This window comes from Carassius auratus, chromosome 17 (assembly GCF_003368295.1).
Source record: "Carassius auratus strain Wakin chromosome 17, ASM336829v1, whole genome shotgun sequence".
In the NCBI taxonomy this organism is placed as follows: Eukaryota; Metazoa; Chordata; class Actinopteri; order Cypriniformes; family Cyprinidae; genus Carassius; species Carassius auratus.
In genome coordinates, this window is record NC_039259.1 from 8,975,970 (window position 1) to 9,001,840 (window position 25,871).

General features: G+C 36.6%; 1 protein-coding gene across 2 annotated transcripts in view; it reads right to left on the reverse strand.

Moving 5' to 3' along the window:
* Window positions 1–2,351: 2,351 nt before the first annotated feature.
* The window catches only part of LOC113117161 (endoribonuclease Dicer-like), a 28,183-nt gene continuing 4,663 nt past the window's right edge, over window positions 2,352–25,871 (reverse strand). The window contains exons 2-29 of one of the 2 annotated variants that reach the window (XM_026285621.1): window positions 25,751–25,803; window positions 24,707–24,810; window positions 24,337–24,526; window positions 22,944–23,097; window positions 22,737–22,852; window positions 22,477–22,611; window positions 21,626–21,786; window positions 21,280–21,448; window positions 20,702–21,174; window positions 20,167–20,299; window positions 19,855–20,097; window positions 19,629–19,783; window positions 19,409–19,541; window positions 18,981–19,056; window positions 18,751–18,890; window positions 18,094–18,273; window positions 17,715–17,928; window positions 15,956–16,109; window positions 15,663–15,845; window positions 15,454–15,559; window positions 15,103–15,278; window positions 13,358–14,171; window positions 12,154–12,306; window positions 9,885–10,656; window positions 8,296–8,564; window positions 7,463–7,625; window positions 7,207–7,282; window positions 2,352–6,491 (exon numbers count right to left, since the gene is read on the reverse strand). In XM_026285621.1, coding sequence (XP_026141406.1) covers window positions 6,326–6,491; window positions 7,207–7,282; window positions 7,463–7,625; window positions 8,296–8,564; window positions 9,885–10,656; window positions 12,154–12,306; window positions 13,358–14,171; window positions 15,103–15,278; window positions 15,454–15,559; window positions 15,663–15,845; window positions 15,956–16,109; window positions 17,715–17,928; window positions 18,094–18,273; window positions 18,751–18,890; window positions 18,981–19,056; window positions 19,409–19,541; window positions 19,629–19,783; window positions 19,855–20,097; window positions 20,167–20,299; window positions 20,702–21,174; window positions 21,280–21,448; window positions 21,626–21,786; window positions 22,477–22,611; window positions 22,737–22,852; window positions 22,944–23,097; window positions 24,337–24,486 — 5,664 coding nt within the window. In that variant the 5' untranslated portion in view covers window positions 24,487–24,526; window positions 24,707–24,810; window positions 25,751–25,803 and the 3' untranslated portion in view covers window positions 2,352–6,325. Of the gene's footprint in view, window positions 6,492–7,206; window positions 7,283–7,462; window positions 7,626–8,295; window positions 8,565–9,884; window positions 10,657–12,153; window positions 12,307–13,357; window positions 14,172–15,102; window positions 15,279–15,453; window positions 15,560–15,662; window positions 15,846–15,955; window positions 16,110–17,714; window positions 17,929–18,093; window positions 18,274–18,750; window positions 18,891–18,980; window positions 19,057–19,408; window positions 19,542–19,628; window positions 19,784–19,854; window positions 20,098–20,166; window positions 20,300–20,701; window positions 21,175–21,279; window positions 21,449–21,625; window positions 21,787–22,476; window positions 22,612–22,736; window positions 22,853–22,943; window positions 23,098–24,336; window positions 24,527–24,706; window positions 24,814–25,750; window positions 25,804–25,871 lie in introns of both variants that reach the window. The other variant, XM_026285622.1, reaches the window with a different exon arrangement.

A 25,871-nucleotide genomic window follows, 5' to 3' on the forward strand; every position in this document is an offset into this window, starting at 1 on the left:
ACATGTATGTCTTTTCAACAGCTATAGATATTTCTTTTCCTCCTTTATCTACATTTTGATGAACAAAGCCTTGTTCAACTTTTCCCTCCAGATTATCTCAGCGGACATGGTCCAGGTGATCTGCTACGAGCACTTCATCAACAGTGCTGAACTTCAGTAAAATCTGGTCGAGACTGTTTTTTTTTTTGTGATTTAAAATGACGCAAAGCAGTTTAATCAACTCTTTGTCAAAGCTGGAGTCATGAACAGAGGCACAGAGACTCAAGACCAAGGAAGTACATTTTAAAAGAGAAGTGTGTGTTTTAAGTATTTTTGCACCCTCTGCCATTGTTTGGAACAAGGGGTCAAGCTTTGGCTGGTTGGTATGACCCTGTGAACCCCCGCTGGTAGATTTTGTAACTACACCATTGTGCTTGGGAAAAAAAATTCTTCATTAGGAAAGAACATTTTAAGAAAAGTAATGATTTCAGTAACGTTGCCTTGAACAGTTATTTTGAATTTGAGAAGAAAAAATATAAATATAAATATATATATATATATATATATATATTTTTTTTGCCACGTGGAATGATTTAAATAAATGTAAAAAAAAAAAAAAAAAAAAAAAACTGACGTCAGTGATCCAGATTAATTAAGGAACTGTTCTGGATGATTCATAAGCATTTGTGATTCACTAAAAATAACTGGCTTCTAATTAATTATACCTTATCAAATGCAAAAAGTTATTTTCATTACATCAACTTAATGTTAGGTGAAACTTAAAACTCTTTTCTGCATGTTTTTTATTTTTATTTTAAAGCAGCAATAAAGTAGAATTTTTAGTACTTTGCATTGGACAGGATAAGAAGAGTTCATGTTTAAAATGTTTTGTTAAGTTTTGGTTACCATTGTACTCAAGAGTAGTGCTCCATGGTTCAGTTGAAGGTAGCTACAGGAAAGTACACACTACATTAACTCTATGAGCAATGGCTATATTAATCCCAATGACAAGTAATATCTTACTTGCTTGTTCAATTTACATGGTACATAAGTTACATTTAGCATGTGTAATGCTAGCTGTTGATTTGAACTCAAGTAAGATTAACTGGTTCCAGCGCCTCAACTCAATTTTTCACAAACTCACAACTTTTTTTTTTTTATGAAATGAAAAAAAAAAAAAAAAAAGTTTATGCCACAAATTATGTTTGGACAAAATTTCATTAGAAGTTGTCATAACAACGAAACAAAAAGATGCAAACTGTTAATTTTTCCAAAACATTTTTTAGAGTGTGCGAGCACAATTATTGGAATTAAACACTATGACAAACATGTGGTTCAAACATGGTTTACAAGCGCCTGATTTGACCTGAAAATGTATGCCTCTCAATGCATCTAACTTTCATACCTCATCTTTTATAGTGGGTCCAGATTGTGTGCTCCTATCAGTGCAAGAAAAAGAGAATATTCAATATATATATATATATATATATATATATATATATATATATATATATATATATATATATATATTTTGTTACAGTAGATTAATGGAATTAGTTAATGCATTTTCATTGTACTGCTTTATGTTATGTTATGTTAAAAATGTAATAAAAAAATAAAAAATAAAATAAAATATCTTTGTTCCGGTTTTCAAAAGCCTTAATCTTTTTCAGATTTTCAGTGTGGTCTCAGACTTCTAGACCCTACTGTAGGTATACTCAAAGCATCATGCTGGGATTATGAGTCTCCAACAGTCTCAAATCAATAAACATCACACTAGAAATCTGAATGACTAACATACTGCTGAACGTGTCTTTCTGAATCCAAATTTTAATTCGAAATAGTAATACCGCAGCAACTCTCTGGGTTATCAGAATACACATGCCAATGCTTGCACAGCTGATGTGAGGTCATTTCTCACCTACCAAGAGTGAGCGCGCCAACTTTTTTCTTTTTACTTCTTGGCATCGATGCAGCCATACAAAATGTGTAAGCAGCGAAATGGATACACAAGAACATAAAAAGGCCCGTAGAGAGTGAAAAAGTACACTTGCAAACACAGTTCATACCTACTTCATCGATTACATAAGGCTCTGTGCAAATGTGATTAAAACATTGGTCATGGTTGCCGAGTCCATCTAAACCCGAGCGGCCTCCAAACACTCATAAACGGGAGGCAAGAGCTCTCCTTGGGTTAGGAAAATACTGAGGTCATCACTGTGAAAGCCCACACTTACACTGTGGCTTGTGACCGGCTTTTCACACGCTATTAGTAGCCGCAGCCACACAGCTCATAAAGCAATCTAATACATCATTTCAGGATCTAGAAAAGGCATATAGATAAAGCATAAAGAACACACATACGCCACAAATGAACGACCATACCATAACTTTATTGTAGATATACTCGGCTACAATTACTTAAAAAAAAGGGGGGAACAGAATTCGTAAAGGTTTTTGTGATCCATAAGGTGCAGAATGCAAACCACTGCAGCACTGATACAGTATGAATGAGAAATAGACTTTTAAATACACGTCCCTTAAAAATACAGAAAGTCGCGCTGCAGTTTGTGGCCCATAGTTCGCCATTTAAAATCCTCGTACTGTTAGTGCTCTACGGTGCTCAACATTCCCATAAACCCCTTCAAGAGGAGCTTGCCACTCATTGCACCTTGAACACCTTGCTGCTACTAAGAGTGCATTTGACCTTAAATCGGGCTTTTTTGTCCATAGAAGAAGGAAAAAAAAAAGTATGACACTTGCTATGAAATAAAGCCATTTGAAATACATTTTAAGGCTGATTTATTCAGATCTATACAATGTAATTAGTCTAAAAGGGAAATACAGGTTGGTAAGAAGGGAGAGTGTTCACTGACATGCACTAATACATGTGGATTTATATAAGCTAGAAGTAGTATGGGTGGGAAGGGGGTGATGGGTAAGGGACGGTGCCATCCCAACATATTAAAATCATGCCAGTCGAAGGACTTGACAGGTTAGCATTACAATTCCATATTCCAAATATTACATTAAGGCAGGACATGAATTTACATGTAGGACACATATTTAGCCCCAGATTGTAGATATTGGAAACTACTTTTCTACAGTGTATTTTCTCTGATGATATCCTGCAGGCACATTGTATCTCTCTGATCACTTTTAAATAGATTGGTAGAATACCAGCGATGCAAACAGCAGCAAGGCCAAAACCACAAGTTATTCCTTTAAACGTTACGGCATCATATATACATGTTTTGTATTTTTTTTTTTTTTTCTCGTTCTGACATGAGGTAAAGTATGGCGCCCGAGTGCAATGCTTATTTGTGCTACATGTTTAAAAAGAAAAAGAAAACAACACTCACAAAAATTATTCTCCACCATGAAGGAAAATACAATCTGCAGCATATGATACGATGGAGGACCACTTTAAGAAAACACTCCCACAGATAATGAAAGACTGCAATTCTTTCCTTTTTTTTAATAATGATATCTTTTCTGTGGGACTAGTTGTGGCATTAAGATCGATTATTGGTTGTGAAAATAAATCCCAGAAAAAAAAAAAAATACTCCATATCCATGTGATGGCACCATATGTGTGATTTCACATTCTCTGAAAGTTAAAAACTGACAGTGAGAAGAAAGCCTAAACAAAAAAGTAAAGGAAAAAAGTGTGTGCCTTCAAAGGCTTAAAAAAAAAAAAAAAAACTAACAAGCTGGAAAAAAAAATAAAAACATACAAACAAAAAAAATTGCAATAGTCTGAGGGTTATGGGTTACAGAAACAGTGTCATATCGCAGGGCCGGCACACATTGACCCTGATACGCAAACTCACGCCACTGGCTGAGGCAACATGGAAAATAATTTGTTTCTATTGACTTTCAATACTCAGCTCTGGGGTTGCGACTGAGATCATGTAAAGAGGGTCACTCAACTCTTGCTAAAACAGAACCAGATTGCACTCACTCTCAAGACCGGGCAAACTTCGGTTGGAGCTTCAAATGTTTGTGAAATATTGACTCTTGAGCTAGAACATCATTTGAACAGCCTATGAGATATAGAAGCAGGAAAATTTCAGACTTTCATGCCACCAAATCGAAAATCGGTAGGCAATATGCAGTATGAAGCATGGCAACAAAAGTCCTTTACTATATACAAACCATAATGTGAAGAATTTCTACAATAGCAAAGTATGAGAGAGCATAGATGTTACATCAGGGTTGAAAGGCACCACTTTAGAGCAAACTCCATTTGAAAAATGCTAATGTCAGTGGGAATGTATTCTAGTGCAAATAGTTGTGAGAATATATATTTATCCCCCTGTAAGGTGCTGATGAGCATATACAATACTGTGCCTCAATGCCATTCAAATTAGTAAAAAGGCAAATATATTAACCAGTGTTTTATGATAAGGCCAAACTATTCGCAAGGGTCTTCTGAGGTAGCAATGCCTGGGATTATGTAACTTCAGGAATAGTTTGTCCGTAACATAACAACTGAAGTATAGACAAAACGAGGAGGGGGAAAAGTTAGGTAGTTACAATTTACACCCTTATTCCTGGGGTAGCAATGATAGATAAGGGTGTGTTGTTTTTTACGATTAATTTATTGATTGATAAATAGTTCGAGTTGGCAAGACTGCAAAGGAGGAACGTGACAAAGGCGAGATGCATGGCTTATAAGAATGTATCAGAGTGCAATCTATCAATTTTCTCAAGTGTTAAGTAACCCTTCTGATCGGATGCACAATTATTTTCATGTGAAGGAAAATCTGAGCCCATCAGAGAGGCATCAAGGTTATGTGCGGAGAACGTTTTTTTTTGTGTGTGTTTTTTTTTCAGCATTTCCCCTTCAAGCATAAAAACCAAACGAAATAACAAACGGGGAAAAACAGACAGAACAGAAAACCAACCCAACAGATTTCAAAAAGGTAAAATTAAGAGGTAATACAGTTACAGTGCAAAAAGATGAAGAATTCAAGCTTAAACATAGCACCAAAAAAAAAAAAATGCATGCAATTAACTGAGGTATTCAAGTGAAGAATGCCTATTAAAATGAAAACATTTAGGCTAGACAAGAGGCTACAACACATTTCCACTAAAACAAAAGCTGGTTACCACATCTCCAAACGTTTGAATGTTGAGGGATTGATTTAACAGGTGCAACCTCACAATGCTGCATCAGTATCGACTTTGGTAAGCGATGCACGTGAAGTCATCTAGCGAAATATCGGTTTGTCCTAAAGACGGTACGTAAAGGTGCTTTGTGTCTTACAGAATAATCAGATCCTATTTTTTTCTTTCTGTGTTTTTTTTTTAATATATAAAATCTGCAGCATATTTTCCCAGGTGATATGTCCTCCTGTATATCGTTCGTGTCGTTATATCAAAACTAAGTCAGTCAAGTCAGTCTATGCAGACATCTAATCTTCATAAAGAATGTTAACTAAATATCATCAATATCAGTATCAAAAGACATTACTGAAACCCAAGTATCAACGAATATGTCATAAACATCTAATATCAATATTTTTTTTTTTTATACGACGGCTATACAACCCATCCGGTTGGCTACACGAACATGCATCCTCAAGTGCCGTTTACAAGTATGCTGATTACAGTAATCGGGAATGTCAAATTCCTATCCGTCTTAAGGATGCGAGGGCATTTCTCTCTCAATACAATACAGAGCTAACTGATTTTGCTGATCTGAAAAAGAAAGAAAAAAAACGCTCATGACTCATCAAAATAAAGCGGATCCTAGAGAAGTGCAATTTTGATTGAGAATATATCATCTCAAGATAGAGAAAAACACTTTTCACACCAACACCATCTTTCTTTCTGTGTGCCCTTCCTGCCAAATGGCAGCAAAACTGGCACTAGTGCACAGATTGAGGAATTCTGTGTTTTTATGTCACTGTCTTTTCTCTTATTTAGTGGATAGCTTGGAGTTTAACTATGTACACTGTAATACTACCTATTAGCTTTAGCTTTCTTAACAACTACCACAAAGCAGAGCATATATCTTTTTTAATGTTAATAAAAATAGGGAAGAGAGGGGGGAAAAGACGACCTGACCTTTCTCTTAACACTTGCAATACATTAAAAAGCACTCGTGATCAAACAAAGCTGGGGAGGAGAAAAAGATTGTGTTTGCGCACGTAAAGAATAAAATGAAATATGAACCCCATGTGAGTTATGCTGAAATCTTTTGACTTGATTCATTTGCGCTTGACAACCCTGGTGAGAACGCTGCGGGCCCACGATTCCTGGCTCGGCCGTAAACTGGTGTGGAGAGGGGTTCTGCTGTGTTTTTGACCGGTGCGTTGGGGTGTCTGCCGTCTGAAGCTCAGTTGTTTTGGACCTGAGGTTGATTGGCTTTGAGACTGCGGAGGGCTCGGCGTGCGGCCGCTGACTTGGCTATACGGTAGCTGCGCCCCACGCCTTTGAACTTGCCTTTGCCCACCACTTCCACCGTCACCCGTACTTTTCCATCGTAGGTTCTCTCTGCAGGGCTGTCAGAGGGAGAGAAAGAAAAACAGAGATATGACTATGACAATAATAATTGATAACTACAGACAACTGCAAAAACCTGTTAAAATAATGAATAATAAATATATTTCAATTAGGTTAAATTAAGCTATAACAACAATTAATAATACTATTTATGTGTGACCCTTCCTGTGAAAACCCAGCTAAAGTGAAAAAAATAACCTTTATATCTTTAATACATGCAACAAAGTCGTAGAAAGTAACTGTGCATGCATTATGGTTTAAAAAAAAATTACTTATATTTATGTAATTATTTTAATGGAATAATAATAATAATAATAGTAATGTTCATATACTTAATAATTGAACAGGTTTTTTTTTTAATATACATATTTATAATAAATATCAATAATATGAACCTACACATTTTTGATAATAATATAGAAATAATTCCCACAAGGCTAAAATCCTAATTTAGTGTTGATATTGATACACCAAAGCCAAAATTTTGGTATCAATCCAGCTGAATTGTAAGAACATTACAGCTTCCAAACTCTTATAGGGACATTGCAGGAACTTGGAAATTGAGTCGAGATTCTGTATTTTTAAAATTACTTCATATTGCTCCCAACCACTCACTGATACAGTAATGTTTATTCAAATTATGGCTACTGTGTATGTGTTTTGCAGGTGATTATGTTAAGAGGTTGCTTGCGTATAAGGGAAAGACATCCCCACCTGAACTTAGCCGTCTCCGGTTCCATCTCCAGGAGTTCACGCACTGGGGATCGAGGGACATTAGCGGAGAATTTTTCTAGAAAACAAGGCGAAAACAAAAGCAGAGCGTTTCAATCTGGCACTTCATCACGCATAAAAATGGCACGACGTTTTGGAAATGACTGAACTTATGGTCTTCGCCACATGAGCCGGCAGACAATCAGACGGAATAGAAATGCAGAACTGATTTACTCGTCTGTACGTCTTTGGCCCTTACCTATGAGCGGCCTCATCATTGGATAATACACTTGCCAAACAGTCTCAAGTGACATCCCGCTATCCATGTAAATTGCACCAGCTAGCGATTCAAAGATGTCTCCCATTGCTTTGGGGACCTCAATGTCTTCCTCCTTCTCCTCATCTTCCTCCGATCGGCGAAGCTATGAGAGAGCAAAAACAATTCAACATTTTTATTTCATTTTTTTTTTCATTCACATACTCATTCACATACACAAAATAAGTGTTTCCTCTCAGGACAGAAAACTGTGCTTCTCCATGTCAAATTCACATCCCCAAACTAATCACACACAACAACAACAGCAGAAAATGGTTTGCAGAAAGAGAAACTGCGGTCGTAACTTAAAATGTGAACTGACAGCATTGCTGTACTCTAATGGTATTTCCTCTCAAAATGAACTGCGATCAATTACTTTTAGTATTTCGCTTAAAAGACTTAAATGTTCAAGATTGGGGACAACATTACCCAGCTATGTAATTAAGGAGAACATTACTTATTTTATTCAATTTGTCTTTCCTCTTCCAGTATCCAGTGTTGTCCCTTAGGCATAAAATGCTTTCCAGTCAAACAAGGCCAGATTCAGTGCCAAGATAACCATTTCGAAATAAATTAAATCCAACTGCATTTTTACAATCCAAAAACGAAAACAAATACAAACACAGACCAGATTCCCGATGAGCGCTAGTGATAGGATGTCACGGTACTAAATCTTTATGAAATTTTATCCATATATATGCTGACAATGGCATAAACGAAAAGATCATTTCCAAGGCCTAATATCTTTAACAGATAACGCTGAGATGATAGCTCACCTCCGAATCCATTCCTTGCATTTCGTTCTTCTCTAGCTGAAATTGCACAAAATCATCGATCACGTGGAACAGTTCGGGCGAGACAGCTTTGAAGTACTTGTGGTAATCGTACTTGACAGCCAGGGAAGCAAATATGGTGTTGTTGACAAGTGCAGAGCGCAGGTCGGTCAGCACGCCTGGGGAGTGCTGCCGGGGATCTTCATAAAGGTGCTTTGTTATGAGGTAGTCTAAAATTGCATCACCAAGGAACTCCAACCGCTGATAACAATCTGTTCCAAGTTCAGAGTTAAACAAAGAAGGTTAAAAGGAGACCATTAATATCACATAACAGTAATAGAACAGGGTCAAAGCTCAAGAAATATGAAGTGATTGTAAAAAACACAACTGAAAATATAGTATTCGTTTTTGCCAGGTGCAACACACATACAGTGGAATGCGTGTATATAGCCGGGTTATAGACAACATTCCTTGAGACGCATCTTTCAAATAAATAAAAAATCTCATGAATTTTTGGTTTGAATCCAATATACTGATCTAACTGCATCAGTCAGTTTGAATATATATATATATATATATATATATATATATATATATATAAACACACACACACACATATATATATGTATATATATATATATATATATATATATATATATATATATATATATATATATATATATATATATATATATATATATATAAAAAGCTGAATCGAAAAAGATACTTCTGTAAATCAGAATACCGTATTTTTCAGACTATAAGTCGTACCTAAGTATAAGTCGCATCAGTTCAAAAATACGTCATGATGAGTAAAAAAACATATATAAGTCGCACCTGACTAGAAGTCTCAGGACCAGCCAAACAATGAAAAAAAGTGCGACTTATAGTCCGGAAAATACGGTACTTCATCTCACACTTAGCATACCAGTAGCAAACCAGGAGTTGCTTAGCATACCAGTACTAAATATTTTTATAAGGTCTATGCAATATATTTTATGTGAGTAACCCAAATCAACTGTGGGAACAAAAGTGTTAACTACAAAAAGTTATAAGATAAAGCATACTATTTTATTATATAATTGAATATAATAATCATTATTATATTAAATATAACTTTTTTTTAAATGACAACTAATTACATTAAAATACGTTTTAGTAGGCATAGCAGTAATAATAATAAAAAGTAATAAAAATAAGTTAAATCTTAATAGTTTATTTTATGATAATCAAAGAATAAGTCATCATTATTATCAAATGATTATAGAATTTAACATAATAACAATAGTAATAAATTAAAACAATTTAATATAATATTGTACATTATATTAAATTGTTATAATTTATTATTTCTATTCTTATTATTATTTATAACAATAAATAATATATTACTATATTAAATTATACATGTATTATTCTTATATATATTATATAACATAAAATACAATAATAATTAAAATCCCAAAGCAGTACTGTTAGTGTTTAGTAAAGTTGGGGAGCAGGTGTTTCCTTCAAAATAACTAAAGGAAATAATGTTGGACTCAGAACACGTTCCTAAAAGAAACCGTGCTGTGTAAATAACATCCACACACCTGTGATGGTGTTGTAATGATACGAGGCGTGAGTGAAAGCCTGCAGAAGATATGCCTTGTTTTGAAATGTGTAGTTTATCTTCTTCTCGAAGTTCTCGAAGCCAGAGATGAGGTGGTTGAGGGTCCGTTCGGCATCCGGGTGGTCAAACATGCATCGCGGGGGGATCTTCAGCCAGCCATACTGCAGCTCAGCTGACCCCCCTGAGCTCTGCTTCTCCGGCGGGAGCACCTTCAGGCCGAGGGAGCACAGGAACAGCTGGGCCGCCCTCTCCCCACAGCTGGTGAGGTAGCACCCCAGCAGCGCCTCCACACAGTCGGCTATGCTCTTATCAGCGATGCACTGCTCGGTGTGGAGGTCGTAGGAGATGGACTGCTTCCCAATATCCGTGCCACAGTTTTCCTCTGAGGGGTTCCAGAAGCCCACCACGAAGTCATCCTCCTCGCCAGCTTTGCTGGGGTCCAGGTAGCACATGGCGTCCCAGGAACTGTAATCGAACTCGTCAGCGCCACCGTCTGGGGAAAAGTGGGAGTTATGGGCTTTTTTGGGAGCTTTCCAATCGTAGCCGGGCTCGGCCGGCTGGAGGGAGATCTTCTTCCCGAAGGCGCCGGAGCCAATCAGCATGTTATCGATGAATTTGATGTGCTCATAGTAGTACTCTAGCTCATCTTCCACGCTGACCTCTTCTTTAGACGGCTCGACCTCCACATCCTCTGCCTCGTCCTCGTCGTCATCGTCATCCTCACTGGCTTTTCCGTTGGCCAAATCTTTATTCTGAGAAACAAAAACAGATTTTTCAACGTCTTAGAGCTTAAACAAAACAAACCAAACAACATCACGAAAGGAACGTGGAGTCCAAGAGCCCTGTAAAGCCAAGGCTCAGTATCTACAACAGATTTGCAAAGATTACAATTTAAAAGTGTTTTAGTTCAACCACAGTATTATGTTTGCTCAGGAGAGCTCGAACAGAGCCGAGGCTTCCAGTCCAAGTCCATGACTCATCCAATCTAATGTGATTCAAAAGCTGAAATGTACCCTAAAAATCCTTTTTTTTTATCATTAATATGCCATAACACTGACCATATGAGAAAACGTCTATTGCATATTCATTAAAATGTTAATACCCTTGACACCTTATACTGTAATAATACATGGAAGTGACACTTAAAATTACAGCACCCGAGGCAAATTTAGTACGCACGTACCATACATATACACCCTGAACCACACAGAGCCACCCAAAACATACAGCCAGTCTCCGTTGAAACCATGGAGAGGGCTGGTAGAAACCAGAAGCAGAGTTCTTTCCATTTTTCTTACTTGGTTCTCTGCACATGTCCTAATACATCACATATGCTTAAACACAGATGGAAAACTGCGGCTTCTACTTAATATTTCAGATATTTCTTTTTAAATAATTGTGGCACCCCTTCCTGACCTGACATGCTTCTGTGAACTGTGCCTTGGGTTAAGGACTACAGATATATTAAATTCCACAACACATTTGTGCACTGTCATAAGATTTGAACAATCTATAAACACAATATAACAATATATATAACAATGTTTTTTTTTTTTTCAGATGATAGAATAAAAGTTGCTTTTGTTTCAATAATGTGAAACATTAGCCTACATTTTTAAATGTTCTTCCCAAAATATAAAGCATACATACACACACTGAAATTAGTTTTTAAGGTCTTCATATTTGCACATGGTTTGAATGATAGACAATTTATCTTTGTTCTGTTGTAGGTTGTCATTTAATTATTAACACTTTTTACTTTACAAACAAATAGTTTTTTCAAGAGTCATTTCCTAACTCAGAAATTTCAGTAGGTTTGCATTACTATATTTAATCTAAATTTAGTTAAGCTGCTACCTTTTACTTTATATCCATTTCTTGTGCACAGAGGTTTGGAAGTAATTGCCCTGGAGATGACAAGCGAATTGAGGAAGATTTGTTGCCTTTAGTATAAAATAAAACCAAAGGCGTGTCATACTGAACTTTCTAATCTTTTCCATGCATAATAAATAAACAATTGCACAAATAAATTCCTTTCTGAAACCTGCTTCACTGAAAAAGGATGAACCTGCCCCCTAGTGGCAATGACAGGAAACAGCTGCAGCTCAACGCTGCCAAGATGTTCCTCAGCTGAAGGCACAGAGCCATGTAAACAAACTTGTAATTGTGCATGAAGATGCATGTTGATATTGGGTTAAGCTTGACTTGAACTATCTGGTAAACAAACGGAGATGCTCTCTGACTCATACCTCATCTGAGTCCCACTTGTCTGTGCTGCTTTTGTCCTGATTCACCACGTATCCCGGGGGAAGCCAGTTTACTGGGGGATCAAATATGGACACCACCATTCGACTAGGAAGGCCCTTTTTCTTCCCCAGGCGATAAAGGTTACAGTTGCTGACCTGGAGACAATGGAGCAAAAGAAATGCGTTTTCTCATTTATCATGTGACGTAAAAAGGCTTTATATAAATGGTAACAGTAATTCAAATTAAATCATAATCTTTTCAATAAAACACCAGTAACTGCAAAGCTTTGTGTGATGAAAACCAAAAAAAGTTCAGTATGCAAGTCTTACAGATTCATCAGTTAAGACTTCAAATGGTGAATATTCTATTGGCACAAAGAAAAGAGAAATTATTTTGCAAGAATCAACTTAAAAGTAACTATATCATTAATAAAAAATAAACATACATAGCACAAATAAGGCTGACATTACCAACGAGTTTTTTTTTTAAACACCAGTAGCTGAATTAATTTAAACTAGTGCTGGGCAACGATTAATCGTGGTTTAATTGCATCCAAAATATAGGTAATTTTTTCTTTTTTTGCACATAACGTGTGTGAGAAGCAAGAGAATCATTGCCAAGCACTTATTTGAACCTAAATTATGGATTCTATATAAGAATAAATATATAATAATACATATTATAATATAAAACATTAATACATCAGAATACTGCTTAGTATTATAGATATTTAAGTATACTTTATTGAAAAAAAGATTTTTTTTTAAAAATATTTAAAATAAATTGTATATGCTTTAAAAACAGGAATAGCAACAATTAAACAGAAATGTCACAATTACAAAGAAACAGCAAGTAACACATTGAGTTAAAATTTTGAAGAAAAAATGAAATCATATTTTTTGGTTAAATGCACTCTAATAATCTGCTTTTATTTACAAGTTCAAAAAATATTTTTTAGTGCACTGACAATATTTTATAAAAATGTAAGAATAGTGCATACTCCTAAGTATAATATTTAAGAATATTTAAAAGAAAATTTAAATAAAGAAACTATCAAAGCAGTAAACATATTTTTGTATTATCATGTATAACTTGATTTGCAAATATATAAGATTAGTAAAAAAAAAAAAACTTGCAATGCATTTTTGTGTGATGATTTTTACTTTGCAGTTACTCTAATGATCTGTCATTATGGCGGAATTATACCTTCTTGCTTCTCATGTATGAGAGCCTGCCCTCGTGGGCATCAGGGTAAGTGCAGAACAGGTATGTGGTGATGCCGTGTTTCAGGAAAGAGTCGCCCAGCATCTCCAACCTCTCCAGATTGAAGCCGTCACTGGCGTTGGAGAGGGTCAGGGCCTGCAGGATGAGGCCGGGGTTAGGGCCCAAGGTTTTGGGAGAATCCCAGGCTGGACCAGTGCAGGCTGACGTAGATGTCATGTCAGAGACCTCTGATGACACTTCTGAAGGTGCTGTGGTGCTGGTTGCTGGCTCTGGATTGGGGCGACAGTCTGAGGTAGGTTTTTTCACATGTCCGTCACAGAGATCTGAGTTCCTGCCTGGGATACATTCAACGCTGGGCTGGGGCTCGCCGGCTGGAGAGGGCTGCACAGGAACTGAGGTAGTGGTTTGTGTTGATAGGTCACGCTCCAGAAGGCCCAGCTGAGAGCACTGGCAAATGTCATGTCTATGTGGATGGTCATCAGTGTCACCCTGGGTGCCGTTAGGGAGGTTTTGGGAACAGACGCAGTCGCTCTTGTCTTTGTTCGGTGTCTGGAGATCAGTCACAGGGAGCAAGTGGGTTTCTAGCTTTTTATCTGGTGTGTTGCAGTTCTCACAGGGGAGAGTGCCCTCTGGAGGCTGGGAGGCCTCCGTACTGCAGCCCTCCAGGGCAGTGTGGTCTGAATCTGAGCTTGTGCCGTGTTTACAGTGATCGTCGTCTTCCATACATGCACTGGGGCAGGAAATGAAAGACTTGCTGTCGATGGATTTCTTCCATCCGAAATCCAAATTTGGATACCTGGGGTTTATATTCAATGAGTTTAGGTCTCAAATAGGAGCACTTTATTTAATGCAGAGATTGCTGAAGACAGCTGCTTTCTAAGGTAGATGTTACCTTACAAATTAACTGGAACGGTTTATAAATGCAGTAACTCTCTGTGGCACATATATGACTAGAGAATGAATAGAGTTTGATTTTAGCATGTTGCTAAGCTAACTATACACTCTAATAGGAATAAAAGTAAATTGCACATGACAATATTATCATTTTGAAATTAGTTGTTGATCACAATGGATTTCATTTAATTATATCCCAGATATAAAGTCGACATGTCACTATTTAATAGTAAAAAAATAAAATGTAATTAAAGTTCTGCATTAAAAATGTTACATGTTACTTTGTGTACTAAATTAGAAATAATTCATTTGAAAATGAACAAAAAATAATAATACAAAAATAAAAATACAACAAAAACGAGCCTGTAAAAGAAACTAATTAAAAATACATTTAAACTGCACTCAGGTGTTAGCATTCTCAGTGCTGTCAAAATAAAAGTCCTGCATTATCCACAGTGTCAAAATAGAGGATATTCTTTCAAATTTATCGGCCAAACAGAAAAACTCATCAGATAATGCATTTTTAATTAAAATTTGGTAAATAATGGTCAATAAGTTAACCTTTGCAATATATTTTTTAACCAATAAATAGACAAACATTTTTAACAATGCTTTTTATTATAGAATAAAACATTTTCTTCCACTTCCACTGCCAAGTAAATTTTCCTATGATTATGAATTGTCAAAACTATGTGTAATACCTTTTAGAACAGCTTTCGTTTCAAGAGTGTGCCTACAATGCCTTAAAATTATGTCTACGGAAAGCTCTCTAGGTTTTGGAAATCAGCGAATGAGTTTTATGCATATGATTTGTGGATTTTCTTTTAACTGACCTGAAATCAGGAGGCAGGTTCTGAGCCCCTACACCAGCGTCAATGGCTGTCTGAGACCGCAGCTCTTCGGCCGTCAGAAGGCAGTGAAGTCTGTAGAGAATGCTGGGAAGGCAGACGGCTTTCCTCCACAAAGAGGCTGGGATGGGGTGAATGGCACAGAGCTCTGGAACTAAAATCTAAGCAGACAGAAGAGAAATACAACAAAAACCTGTTATCTGATGCGAGTCAAACCTCTGTTCGTCCGTTACTACTCTCAGTGGGAGGAAATACTCGAACAAGCGGTGTGATTAGACTTAATTTAGGTATGATGGCTTATAATTATCACCACAAATTCTTTCCGTCAGTTAATACCTGTTTGTTTTGTAGACTTTCCCACTTGGCCTTTCTCTTCTCTGCACTGCTGAGTGGAAGGGCTTTCCCCTTTTGATTAAGGTGCCGGGGAGTTAAAAGATTCAATCTACAGGAAAAGACCACCAAGGACATATAATGAATTTCTTAGGGAGGAAAAAAGTGCACATACCAGAATTCGTTTTTTTTTCTTCTTTTTTTTGACTTCCTACCTTGAAGATGTGTGGTCCACATCCAGTAGAGGCTGGTTAACATTAGACAGGTCCAGGTTGTACTTGGTTTTGTAGTACTCAGCGAAAGTCTCGTACTCTGGAGAGGGGAATTTACTGAGTGGGGTGAGGTCTGTGTAAACGTCAGCCACGTAGAACCGATGTGGCTGGTCAAAATTACGATACCTTAGAGGGAGGAATGGGACAGAAGGGTAGAGTTCAACTTCAGTGAAAACAAAAGCACAGTATAAGTCATCAATGAGAGCTTAATTGCGAGGGCAATAAGACTTTTGTACCTTGGAATGATGACAGCATCCTGGTAGTCCTCCAGTTTGAAAATGAACGGGTTTTGCTTGGTATACTGAGTATTTGGAATGCCAATGCGTGCTTCAGACTTTTCAATATCCTCCATGAACTTGAAATCCAGGTCCAAAGTATTGGAATCCTCAACTAAAAGAACAGAAGTTATACGACAAGTGGTCAACTAAGAAAAAAGTTATTGCCAATATCTTGGAGAGCAGGGGGCCAATAGTTTAGATAAGACATGTTTGTGTGTGTGTGTATGTTTATATATATATATACACACACATACACACACACACACACACACACACACACGACCCTGGACCACAAAACAAGTCTTAAGTCGCTTGGGTATATTTTTAGCAATAGCCAAAAAACACACACACACACACACAAAAAAAAAAAACATTTTATGGATCAAAAGGACCTATTTTTCTTTTATGCAAAAAATCATTAGGATATTAAGTAAAGATCATGTTCCATGTTCCTACCGTAAATATATCAGAACTTAATTTTTGATTAGTTATATGCATTGCTAAGAATTCATCTGGACAAATTTAAAGGCGATTTTCTCAGAATTTGGATTTTTTTTGCACTCTCAGATTCCAGATTTTCAAATAGGTCTATCTCAGCCAAGTATTATTCTATCCTAATAAACCACACATCTATGGAAATCTTATTTATTCCGCTTTCAGATTATATAGATTATAAATTACTATAAAAAAACTTGACACTTAAAACTGGTTTTGTGGTCCAGGGTCACATATATATTTTTATTATGTAAAATAAATAAATAAAACTTAATATTAAGTAACAAGCGCAATGATTTTACACACACACATACACACACACATATATATTATAGTTGTATTGTATAGTATACTTTCAAACATAAAGAAACTGTAAAAAAAATAAAAATAAAAAAACATACATATAAATGTGTGTATGTGTGTATATATATATATATATATATATATATATATATATATATATATATATATATATATATATATATATATATATATATATATATATATATATATATATATACACACACACACACACACACACACACAAAACAACAACAACCACCACCAAGTAGATGCTGTTACAAACAGTGCACTAATCTGGCAAGTGTGCACCAGAAATAATTTTCTCGAAGACTGGGTAATGCTAATTTAAATGAAAATAAGAATATGACAGTGACCAACTGTATACAGCAAAAAGAGGTTTGAAATCAGTGATTTCAAGTTTGTTGCTCATTTGTGTAAAAACGCACACTTCAGATGATCTAACAGCTGGAATCAGATTTATAATTAAATATTTATTAAAGAATTGTTTAAATGAAATAAATGCATTTTTTTCAGAATCCAGATGGTATAAGAGAAAGCTATCATTTATGATGAAGAAGAAAGCAAGGTCCTGTGCATGTCAGTGCTGTCAAAATAAAAGTCACAGTGAAGTCATTATTAGTTGGGTGCATATGCTGTGGAATAGACTGACTCGGATGATTTTATTTTATTTTTTTAATCGAAAATATTTATCTGGAATGCCCATGTCTGCTGAGTAAAATGCAGGTCATAAAATTTTGCATTTTTGTCCAAATAATCAAAAACAAAAAAAATATTTGACAGACTCATTGCAGATTTAGATAAGACTCTATACTAAACTGACAATCAAAGAAATGACTAGCTTTAATCTCACATTCAAACAAGACAACATCTCGCTGTGACTGACTGCAGCAGCACTCACCAATGTTGAGAGGTAGAACGCAGTAGGCAGAATCTGCCTCTATGGGCTTAAACTCCAGTGCTGGCTTTTCCAGACGGAGGATGTGGGAGAAGATGTACTGGTGGAGACGTGTGATCAGCTCCAGCTGCCCCGCGCTCAGAGTGAAGCCAGACTTCTGCAGCTCAATTGAAATGGTCACCTCACCAGAACGTGTATACACAGGGAAGTGAGGGATCTGAAAGTTCAAGGCAAGTTAATGCATATATTGAACTGCATATAATCAAATGAAGAATACACTTGACTGTATTCTAAAGAAGTATTTCATGATAAATAAAGCCTGATAAGTTCTTCTCCAATGATCTGATGATTCAGAAAGAGGAGTTAAATGAAAGGAGATTACCCGAGGTATTGGTTTAGCTGTCAGAATGCCAAAACATCGAGTAGTGTCCTCCGGTGGGTACAGCTTCCTCCGCCGGAAGTTGAGCTCATCAGGAAGAGGGGTGGTGAGGACCATCCCTATGACGTAAAGGTAGCAAGGCTGCTCTGGCACAGGGTAACACCCACGCAGACACTCTGGTATCTGCAAGACAGGAAACCCAACATGATTCTATACATTCTACAAAAATAATCTTTACTCAGCAAGGGTGAAAAATAATACTGGAAACGATTGCAAAGATAAAGTTGCAAAAAAAAAAAATTATATTAGCAATTTCTCTTGAACATTCTCTTTAAAGAATTTTAAAACCCTCCAATATATGCAAAATCTGACAAAATTAAAATAAAACTAATTTCTCGAGCACCAAATCAGCATATTAGAATGATTTCTGATGCATGAATAAATTACATATATTATTTTTTAAATACAAAACAGTTATTCTAAATTGTAATACTTCACAATCTTACAGTTTGACTGCATTGCTAATCAAATGAATGCAATTAGTGCATAAGAAACTTTTTTCACAATCACTTACCAACCACAAACTGTGCATGGTGGTACCAACAAAAACAAGAATCTTGAAAGACTTTAAAAAATATATTTTGGGTTCATGACACTTACGGCTTTTGGGTAACACTGTCTCCGTTTGGTGGAGCCTGGTCTTCCTGGCACATTCGTCTCCTCTTCATCATGCAGGTCCAGCTCCTCCTCATACTTCACAGTTTCCTTTCCCACTGGCATCAAATGATCATCCAGTTCACCTAGACACGGGGATCACACATCAGTCAGCAACACTTTCAGGCTCAGAAGGCATCAGAAATCACACAAATTTGGACTTTTTCCATGCCCACCAATTTTGTGCAGCCTTTCACAACAAAGAAGAGCGACAGCTTTCTCTGCAAGTCTTGCACAATTCATTGTTGGCCCCTAAAGGGATGAAGAAAAATTCAGAAGACAGAATTTATAGAAAAACTGCTTACATCATGTCTTTCAAAACCTGTATGACTTTCTTCCATGGAACACAAAAGACTTCTACCAAATCATAAGGAAAACTTTTCTGCCTCTTTTTTCGGAGTGTGACAAGCTCAAGGTTTCAATCAACTTTCATTGTATGGAAAAGAGCAGTGTGAACATTCTTCAAAACATCTCCTTTTGAGTTCCATGGAAGAAAATCAGCCGAACACGTTAAGAATAACAAGGATGAGGAAATACTTTCAAAGACGACAAAAATCGTAGAATATTTTGAAAAATGTTCAAATATATTTTGGCGAGAACTCACGGTGACAGGAACTCGGAGTGGCGAGTTAATGGGTAGGAAGAGTGTGGATTGATAACCTCCAGTCTGCAGCTCCACAGTTTTACACTTCGGAGCAAGATGAGTGAACGGATCACTGGGCAAACGCGCACAATATCTGCACAACACACAAAAGCATTTAAACACGACATTATGTGCAAAAATAAATATAGCAATCTTTGAAATCTCTGAAAAGAGTACTGACCTGTTGACGTGACCAATGGCTGTGTTAATCGTGACACGGGGGCCGCCGTCCTCTGAGCGCAGGACGTAAGGTGGTAGAACGTTGTCATCGTCGGTCACCGGCTCCAGTTCAAACTCACTGCGTTCTGCTGACTTTGAGCACTTATTTCGGAGGATCTAAAAGACGTACAACTCTTAGAATGACACATTTTAACGCACACGCAGGAAATCTCATTAAACCTGCTCACCTTCTCTATGGCCTTGTAGGTCTTGAGGTCTTCTTCAAATGTTTTAGTCCGTTCGCTGTCAGCCAGCATTATGTAATTGGAGACTGGAGCCCGGGCGCGACCTTTGGATTGCACGTATGACCGGTACTCTGTCGGCAGGTCAAACCGAACGACCAAATTGCACTTTGGAATATCAACGCCTTCTTCCACAATGCTGGTTGCAATGAGCAAGTTGGTTTCATGGGCTCTGAACTTCCTCAGGACCTGGACAATAATATCAATTAGTAAAACCATTTATGATTAGCACATCCTAGGAATACTGAATTCTCCTACCTCCTCTTGCTTTCTGAACTCCACCTCCATTTGTTTGTTGCGAGGCTGGTTCTTGCCGATGCTGTGACCTGTGATGAAGTTGCTACTGATGTAGGCCAGCTCTGGGTCCTGCTTCCCTGCCTCCTTGATAAGCCTGATACGCACAAATAAAACAGGGTGCATTATAGTACCTTTAATTTAATAATTTAATAAGCAATCTGTTAAATATAACTAAATGTATATAGATTCGGCCGTTCAAGCTTTTAATTTTTTTTCAAATAAATGCTTTTTTCCCCTTTCTGATCAAAGAATCTTGAAAAAATGTATCATGGTAGTATCAAAAATATTACACAGCACAACTGCTTTAATAATCAATGTTTCTTAACCATTTACCATTAAACACTCTTAATTGCAATCTACAGTGAATTACAAAATAAACATCCATTTTTCATACTGTACATTATAATATTGTGACATCTAAATTCATTTGAGCATTGAAAATGACTGATTGTTGTTTTAGTGCATTTAATATTTGTATTGAATTTCTAAGACAAACCTATTTAAAACAACCGCTGTATAACGCCGTTCCACAAAGATGATTCCACAGAGGATGTTGGTGAAAGGCGACGGAAAATTAGCTTCGGGCTTCTCCTTTGCCTCCGCCTCTTCATCCTCATCTTCGTCCTCAGAATCGCTCCAAGACACATAATTGTCCTGATTGCGATTATTGTACCACTCCACGCTCTCAAACTGCTGCCGTTCGAAAGGCTTGTACTCGTGGAGAATCTCCAGAAGTTTGATGACCTTGGGAGTGACAAACTTCAAATCTAGGGAAGCTGGAGAGAAATGCTCCTCACATAAGGCGTGGATTTTTCTCAGAATGGTGTCTGTGAACAACAGGAACTTGCGGTTCAGCTCTTCCTGTTCATGTTTGATATATTTCTGCAGCTCCCGGACCATGATTCCTGCAGCTTTATCGGCACACCATGGGCCCAGCACAGTTAACACGGCACGACAGTCATTCAGCACCTAGGGATAAACAATCACACAATCAAACCACAGTGATCTGAAATCACTGCAGGAGGTTCCTTTAAAGAGTACCTATGCGTATAATACTAGATCCTAAGGGAGAACCTGTTTGGAGATGAATGTGGGATCTCGATCTTCTCGATGAGCAGGTAAGTTGCAGTCATTAAGAAAATGAAGGGCTTCATCCAGCTCACTCAAAAGCCTCTCAGAGAGCCCACTCTTATCCTGATATAGCCCACAGTCCAAAACAACCTCACGAGGCTGGGACGCATACCTGGAAGTAAACACACATACAAAAAAAAATCTATAATACATGATACTTAAAGGACAGATAAACATTTTTTCAGTCCTACTGTGTTAATTAGATACAGACAGTTTTACAAGGAAACAATTCTGTTCTACAAGTTGCAATAAAAGCAGAAATACACCAGAGCTGAAATCAGAAACATACCGATCAAGCACCACAAGATCAGTGGCAGTTTCTGCACTGCTCTGCAGAATCTTCTCCAGGTTCTGAATCTTTTCCTCCAGATCACAAGGGTCACATTTGCCATTTAAAATGGAAGCAGTCAGACCCAAAATGCGAGGACAACCTGGACAACCCTCGCAAATCTGTAAACAAGACCGACTCTGTTTATTAAAGCATTATAACTAGGTATTCTCATCACCAACTACCTACAATATGACAGCCATATTGAATTACAGTTGGACAAAGCACTCAAAACTGACAGCAGTGATCAATCATGAAAACAACCATGTAATCTGATTCATGTTTCCACCAAATATGTTTTAATATCATGAGAAAAAAACATTAATCTCAATGCATTATTGCATTGTTTCAACACAGCTCTAATTATAACTAATGTGTTATTAAACGTATCTTTCATAGTGATGGCCTGCATTTCATAAACTGGCTGGTTTTATGACTAAAATATAATATTCTCCTAAGAAAAGAGAAGTCAAAGCATCTGCATTCAGCCAGTCTTCAAAGTTAAAGGGACAAATTGGCCAAAAAATTCTGTGGGTGGACTATCTGTCTTACTCTGAACTTAGGATGTGCCACTAAGTGTTAGCCTTCAAAAATAAAAACATCCAGTTTTAATGGGTTTCAGATGAGCAACAATATCTCATCTGTGACTATGTTCAATCTCCAAGACTAAATACATGCCCATTAATACTATAATAATGGATCGACATCTTTTTAGCATCTCTGTGCAGTGACAGTTAGATGAGACCTCTCTTTACACTGATAGATGTGATTTCATAGCACCCGTTCAATGCTGTGAAAGACTGCAATTTCACCTTCATTATTTCCCGATAAGGATGGTCTGTGATTGCAAGGTGGCATTCGTCAAAAACCAGCAGGTTGATTTTTGATAGTGGCAAGACTCCATTTTTTAACACATGCAGGAAGATGTGGCACGTCATGACCAGCACCTGAAAGAACAGACATTATGAAAAAAAAAGTGGGATGAGGACGGGAGAAAATGACACCTCATCAAATCGTTCAACAATTATGAATACATTTATAGGCTTATTAAATGGAACATGTATAATCACACCTGATTCTCTATCATCTCTCTGTTCCACATCTCCTCGGGCCATGATGTCATGTAGTCGCCCACATGGAGATCAGAGTGGGTTCTTACAGTAGAAGCTTGCTGAACCACAGATGATGCTGCAGTCGGGAAATATGAACAAAATATATTTATGAAAAAACATACAGAAAGAGTTTGATCATGTTTTAATGTGACTCGACCATTCCTCACCTGCATTCACCAGGAAAATTGTTCTCTTTCCGTTCTCTCCACGGATTTGGTGGGAGAGTTCTTTGATTAGGAGTACTGCAATAAAGGTCTTCCCTGAGCCAGTATTTAAGCAGACTATAGTATTGTGTTCAAGAGCTGCTTCAAGAAGTTCAACCTGGTGGGAAAGTACAATTAGGTGAAACTATTCAAAATCAGCAAGAAGTTTTAAAAGTCTGGGGTAAGAAAGATTTTCAGCAAAGATGCATTAATTTGATCAAAAGTGACAGTAAATACATTTTTTTAATGTAACCTTTCAATTAAATGATGTTCTTTGGAACTTTTCTATTCATCGAAGATTCTTGAAATAAAACATAGAATGGATTCCACAAATATATTACACACAACTGCTTTCAGCATTGATAATAAAAAATGCTTCTTGTGATTTCACTGCCAAATCGGCATATAAGAATGATTTATGAAAGATCATGTGACAATGAAAAAAAGAAATAATGGCTAATGAGAAAAATCAGCAGCACCAGGACAGGAATAAATTATATTTGGAAATATATTAAAACTGTAATAAAATCAAATAAATAAATAAATAATAAAGTCTTACATATTTCATTGTATTTTTGATCAAATAAATGAGGCCTGGTAAGCATAAAAAAAACGTATTAAAAAAATTTATAAATAACATACCGTATTTTTCGGACTATAAGTTGCGCTTTTTTTCATTGTTTGGCTGGTCCTGCGACTTATAGTCAGGTGCGACTTATTTATCAAAATTAATTTGACAGGAACCGAAAGCAACGAACCAAGAGAAAACATTACCACTCTATGCTGCTCAGTGCTCCTGTAGTCTACACTGAAGACATAGAGCGCCCTCTCACATGAGGTTTTTTTTTCCTCATGACGTATTTTTGGACAGATGCGACTTATACTCGGGTGCAATTTATAGTCCGAAAAATACGTTAAATAATATGAATTGTAATACAAATGAATTGTGATTACTTTGATGCATGATTTTCCATTTCATTTTCAATGAAACCTAAAAGGAGATGTTTAGCAAAATGTCCAAGCTGCTCTTTTCAACACAATAAAAGTAACAAAGTGAAGCACATTCAAAAATATTGTAAAAACAGTCCATATGACCTGTGCACAATATTTCAAGCCTTCTAAAACAATAGCTTTGTGTGAGGAACATCAAAACATCTTCACACATCAGGTTACGTTGATCTTCAATGGATAACGGCTGAAAATGTCCATCTCTTCCTCACAAACAGCTATAGTATGTCTCCAGTATATTAGAAATATAGGCCATGAGCTGTACAGAGTATTTGTATGCTACTTTAATGGAGTTAAAAGCACTCAGACTAGCTTAAATATCAGAGTCTAACCATTTCACAGGACTTGCCTGATATTTCCTCGGTGTGTATATGTTGTCATGTATAGCTTCCTGCTGCCACGGGAGACCGAAGAAGGGCCCCATGGGTGAGGAGGCAGGGGTCACCAGCTGTAGGCCAGCCATGCTTAGAGACTGTTTAAGCAGGGGACCTCCAGTCATCCAGTGTTTATCTCATTGCAGCATGGCCTTCTACTGCTCACTGCAAGAGACAGACCACATAATATCAGATCAGTACGATGTCAGGAACAACAGCGCTAAAATCAACTATGTCACGTTGCTGTTACGTCTGGTGGTATTTTGAGCGACATGTTATTTAGTTCTTGTTAGAGGCCATCTGGATCAGGTGGGTTACTGATTATAGATGAGAGTGTTTACTCACAGCGTGTACATTTCCCACCTAGCTGTGTGACCGGGCCGCACTTATTCTGGGCATCATTATCAGAGCTCTTAAAATCAGCTCATTCTTTTCCCCCTCGAGTCACTCTGCTGGGAAAAACAGACATACATTTACAATCTGCACAACTGTAAAGCAAAAATATTTAGAAGATTTTCCTGTATTTATCAAATTATGGAATTAAGCAGCTTATTACAATGATACAACAAAACATTTGTTGTAAGAAAATTTTACTTTTGGCATGAGGTTGGGTAAACATTTTATTCTGGTCGAAAACCATCCAACAAACGAACTGTTTGACATGTAAAATGACCAACAGTTTTGTTTTTACAAGTTATGTAAGGCTAAATTGACATTCAGATTTTGATTAAACAAACTTTGCCATATCTAATGATAACTTCTTCCTCAAAGCACTATTCATACTAATCATAATTTATATATGTGGAAGCAAAGTTCACCTAAAACTTAATTTAATCATTTAACAACGTAATAAAAAAAAAATACTACTTTTCAAGTGTGGGATCAGTAAGATTTTAAGAAAATGCAAAACCTTAGAGCTTTAAAAAATTCTTAAATGAAAAAAAATAAAGCAGCATAACTGGATTTTTCAGAAATCATTCTAATACGGTTATTTGGTCCTGAAGAAATATTTTTCAACTGCTTAAAATTTTAGAGGAAAGACATTTATTTTGAGAATACTTTAGTGCGCAGAAATTTTAAGTAACAGCACTTATTTAAAATACAAATCTTTGTAACATTATAAATGTCATCCTAAGTGAAAGTACTATTATTTTATTTTTATTACAAAAATTAAATAAAATAAAAACACTTACTGGTCCAAAATGTTTGAACAGTAGTGTATCTTCTAATAAACAGACAATGTTAACTCAATCTCATTAAACTCATTAATTTCTTACTTGCACTATAGAGTTTTTTAAGCATACATGTATATTTTCCATTGCTCTGACCAAATAACAGTCAACTAAACATACTGATCCTAAAGAGAGCAGAGAGAAAAGATCACAGTACCTTAATGCTGGAGATGGGGGGGAGGGGGCCGGAGACTATATTCTTTTAATAATCTGAAAATGGAGAGAGAGGAAACATAGCTTGAGATAATGGACATATCTCTGGCAAGGAGTGTACAGCT